Source organism: Rhagoletis pomonella, unplaced genomic scaffold (assembly GCF_013731165.1).
Source record: "Rhagoletis pomonella isolate Grant_MI unplaced genomic scaffold, Rhpom_1.0 Rhpom_scaffold_02439, whole genome shotgun sequence".
Classification (NCBI taxonomy): Eukaryota; Metazoa; Arthropoda; class Insecta; order Diptera; family Tephritidae; genus Rhagoletis; species Rhagoletis pomonella.
In genome coordinates, this window is record NW_023460993.1 from 9,693 (window position 1) to 13,009 (window position 3,317).

Consider the following 3,317-nt stretch of genomic DNA (forward strand, 5'->3'; position numbering starts at 1 on the left):
CCGGATATACGGTAATTTTTACCGTGGATCTACGGTAATTTTCACCATCGATATACAGTAATTTTAACCATGGATCTACGGTAATTTTTATTGTGGATCCTACGGTAATTTTTACAGTGGGTATACGGTAATTTCGCCGTAGATCTACGGTATTTTTTACCAAGGATCTACGGTATTTTTTACCAAGGATCTACGGTAAAAGTTACCGTGGCGTTTTTTTTTTTTTATAAAAGTTTGGCACATTACATACCATAACCAAATAAATCCACATTTCAAACTTCGTACAAATCTTATAAAAACTAAAGCTTTCCTTTTCATACAAAAATTCGTACATGTCCGACCCGTGACACAGGAATTTCGGATTTTTTTTTATAATGAAGCAATCATTTGTATTTAAGTTTTTGCTTTGTTAGTATTTGTGGTTCTTTTTTTTATTTCAATACAACAAGTTCACACCCGTAACAGAAGAAATAACTCAGATTTTTTTTCCATATAAAAGTAATTTAGATATTTTTTCGTATTTGGTAATAACTCATGAATGAATTAGGTGTAGCTTTGTCAAAATGTAGAATTGGTGTGTCCTTTCTTGTTTATTCAGCATCTTTAAGCCTGTAGCCCATACACACTACATTAATTAGCAGAATCGTCGAAACAACCGTCTTATTAAGGCTGCTACAAATTATTTTTAAACATACATTTGTTTGTATTTATTTGAATATTATTTATGATTACATAGCAAAACCAATAATTTTATATTTTAAAACAAATCTATTTGTATGAATACCAATTAGTATACTACATAATAGATATCGACATTTATTCCATTACACACCTCGATTGCTCTTGCGGTGTTGAAAACACAATTGCTCGAATTAATCCATCTCTTACCGATTCGCTAGGATTGCCTACATTAAACATGAATTTTACCTTGTTGCAAATTACGTCGGGAACGCAGGTATACATTGGATACCACCCAACTTTGTTGAACACAACATATACTTTATATATCAAATTACGATAAACATACACCGGGCGATCAAATGTTATTTCCAGCAAAGAATCATACCGGACACGAGATGTGCAGTGGGTATATGTAAGCCTGGAACCTTGAATATCTTGAATGTGTGCATATAAAATCTCCGTATATCGCTCAGAAAACCCAGCCGAATTCATAAGCTCTCCGCAAAGGACCTGAGTGGGCACCTGAACGCCTGCATACACATACAGACATGGGTTTTAGTTATTGAACGAATCAATTATTACATACGAAATCTCAAACCTGTTATCCATATATTACTATCCACTTGAAAGGTTAGTCCGCAGTCAGTCACACTCGTGTTTCTATAGTCAAATTGTTGATTAAGTGTTCGAACGCAATAAGAACGTCGTGTATCGTTTGTTGCTAAATCAGTGTCACTACCGCCTTGGAAGGTACTTAAATTGCTTGAAGACGCCGATGGGGGCACAGCCGAAACATTAGAAGCTGTATTAGTCATAAAAGTTTCAAACGGTGCAAAACTTGTTGAAGCTGGTGCGTTCGAAGGAACTGAGTGGCGATAAGATGATAAGTCTCGTTGACTGCGGGATTCATAATATTCACGGCTTGTTCTCGAACTGCAAAATCCTTCTGGCATTGGGCAGTCGTTAATAGTTGGGCTTGAAATCTTAATAAGGATAGCAAGAGCTTCATGTTGTTTAAGTAGTTTAGATCGAGCGGGACCTTCAGCAAATTGTTGAGGTGTGAGTGTGAGGAAGCGAATTTTTTGAGTAGCCTGACGTATAAGAGACTCATCAATTTCGTTGCTGGAATTTGAGAAAGAAGTAATCATATTTGACTCAGAAGGAGGTGTAGTTTTCCGCGTACACTCTTTTTCGTCATACGTTCCGGATGTGTCACTATCAACGACAACTACGTCCTCTACTACATGGGATGAGAAGCTGTTTTCCTGTTGGTGTTGCAGAATATTTGAAACTCCCGGTTCCATTTTTATCTCAACATCGTCAGAAGTATCACTTTCTATAACTGATAATTGTTGCCTGGAGCCTTTTTCAAAACTTGATGATGATTGCATATGCAAGCCGTCATTTTCTATAAAAAGTCCACGTTCAGTAGCATATTTTACTAATGCATTAAAAAGTTCCAATTCAGATGTAATATTTAATCTATCTTGGTCAAGAATTGCCATTAATGTAGACATCTCTATATCTACGAAACTTGGATCTTCTAGCACATCGCGTGTGTTCGCTGCTATAATCTGTATAAATAAAATTATTGTAATATAAATTTTACTGACTATATTGTAATGCTTGATACGATTTACACTCATGCTACTAAATAAAATTATCGTAATATCAATTTTACTGACTATATTGTAGCGCTACATACGACTTACACTCATGCTACTCTGCATTAAACGCGGTTCATCAAACAACTTTGCAAACTCATACGCACGACAGGCATTTTTAGGACTTAAATCTGCCCATAGAAAATGAGTGCATTGTTCTACCACGTAAGGCAACATATACTTTTTAGCAACATAACACAGCTCACAAGCTTTGTCGAATGAGCTAATGCTAATACGATCAGAATATATATACTCCATCATTGCCAAAAAAGCATCGGGCTGTACATCGGGTATTAAAATTGGGTCATTCTCGTCCGGAAGATTACCATAAAACATTCGCTCAAAAACAGGCGAGGACATTGCCAAAATTAGCTTGTGTCCAGCGAGCATCCTCTGATTCGGTGCTGTTCCTACCAGAAATCTACAATCGGACCACTTTTCAGATTGTAGTAAGTAGAGACCACGCTCCTTAATTAGTTGAAACCCATTTTGCCAATCTAACTCCATAGTGTTGTACTTTTCCCTAATTTTTTCTCAAATTCCAATCAATCTAATTCGAACAACTCTATTGTGTATAAATAAAAATAAAAATTCGTGCTGCCACGCTGGTGAGAAACTCAATAATCAAAAAGTTTTAATCGATTATGAACCAAACACTATTTCTTTATGCTTTATACTACGTGTACATAGCTCCACATTGTGGCAAATACCATGAACGAAAGATACAAGATCACGCAATAAAGGCCAAAATTCAAAATAAGCATTTTTTAAATCAATTTTTCTCGAAAACTTTATCTGGGATTTTGAAAATTGGTGATGTTATTCAATAGAGAATTTAATTCTCCTTTTTTTTTTATCACCCTACCAGTTTTTGCAAAAGTTCTAGAATTAAAAAGGAAATGTATCAAACTTTTATTTGATAGTTTATAGTATGCAATCAATAGTCCCCATTTTACCAAGGCTGCATTTCTT

At 35.3% G+C, this 3,317-nt stretch overlaps 1 protein-coding gene across 1 annotated transcript; it reads right to left on the reverse strand.

Annotated features, from left to right (window-relative positions):
• Nucleotides 1–708: 708 nt before the first annotated feature.
• On the reverse strand, nt 709–2,852 carry LOC118753419. Its single transcript, XM_036488291.1, has 3 exons — nt 2,394–2,852; nt 1,280–2,255; nt 709–1,211 (listed from the first exon to the last, which is right to left on the reverse strand). The coding sequence occupies exons 1-3, from the start codon at nt 2,850–2,852 to the stop codon at nt 817–819; spliced, it is 1,830 nt and encodes a 609-aa protein (XP_036344184.1). The 3' UTR covers nt 709–816.
• Between the last annotated feature and the right edge of the window lie 465 nt (nt 2,853–3,317).

Excerpts from the sequence above, each read along its gene's own strand:
- LOC118753419 (XM_036488291.1), bottom strand. The coding sequence starts at position 2,852 with ATGGAGTTAGATTGGCAAAATGGGTTTCAACTAATTAAGGAGCGTGGT. Across the intron at positions 2,256-2,393 it reads TAATGCAGAGTAGCATGAGT|ATTATAGCAGCGAACACACG; the intron begins GTAAGTCGTATG and ends TTATTTATACAG. Across the intron at positions 1,212-1,279 it reads TAGTAATATATGGATAACAG|GCGTTCAGGTGCCCACTCAG; the intron begins GTTTGAGATTTC and ends ATGTGTATGCAG.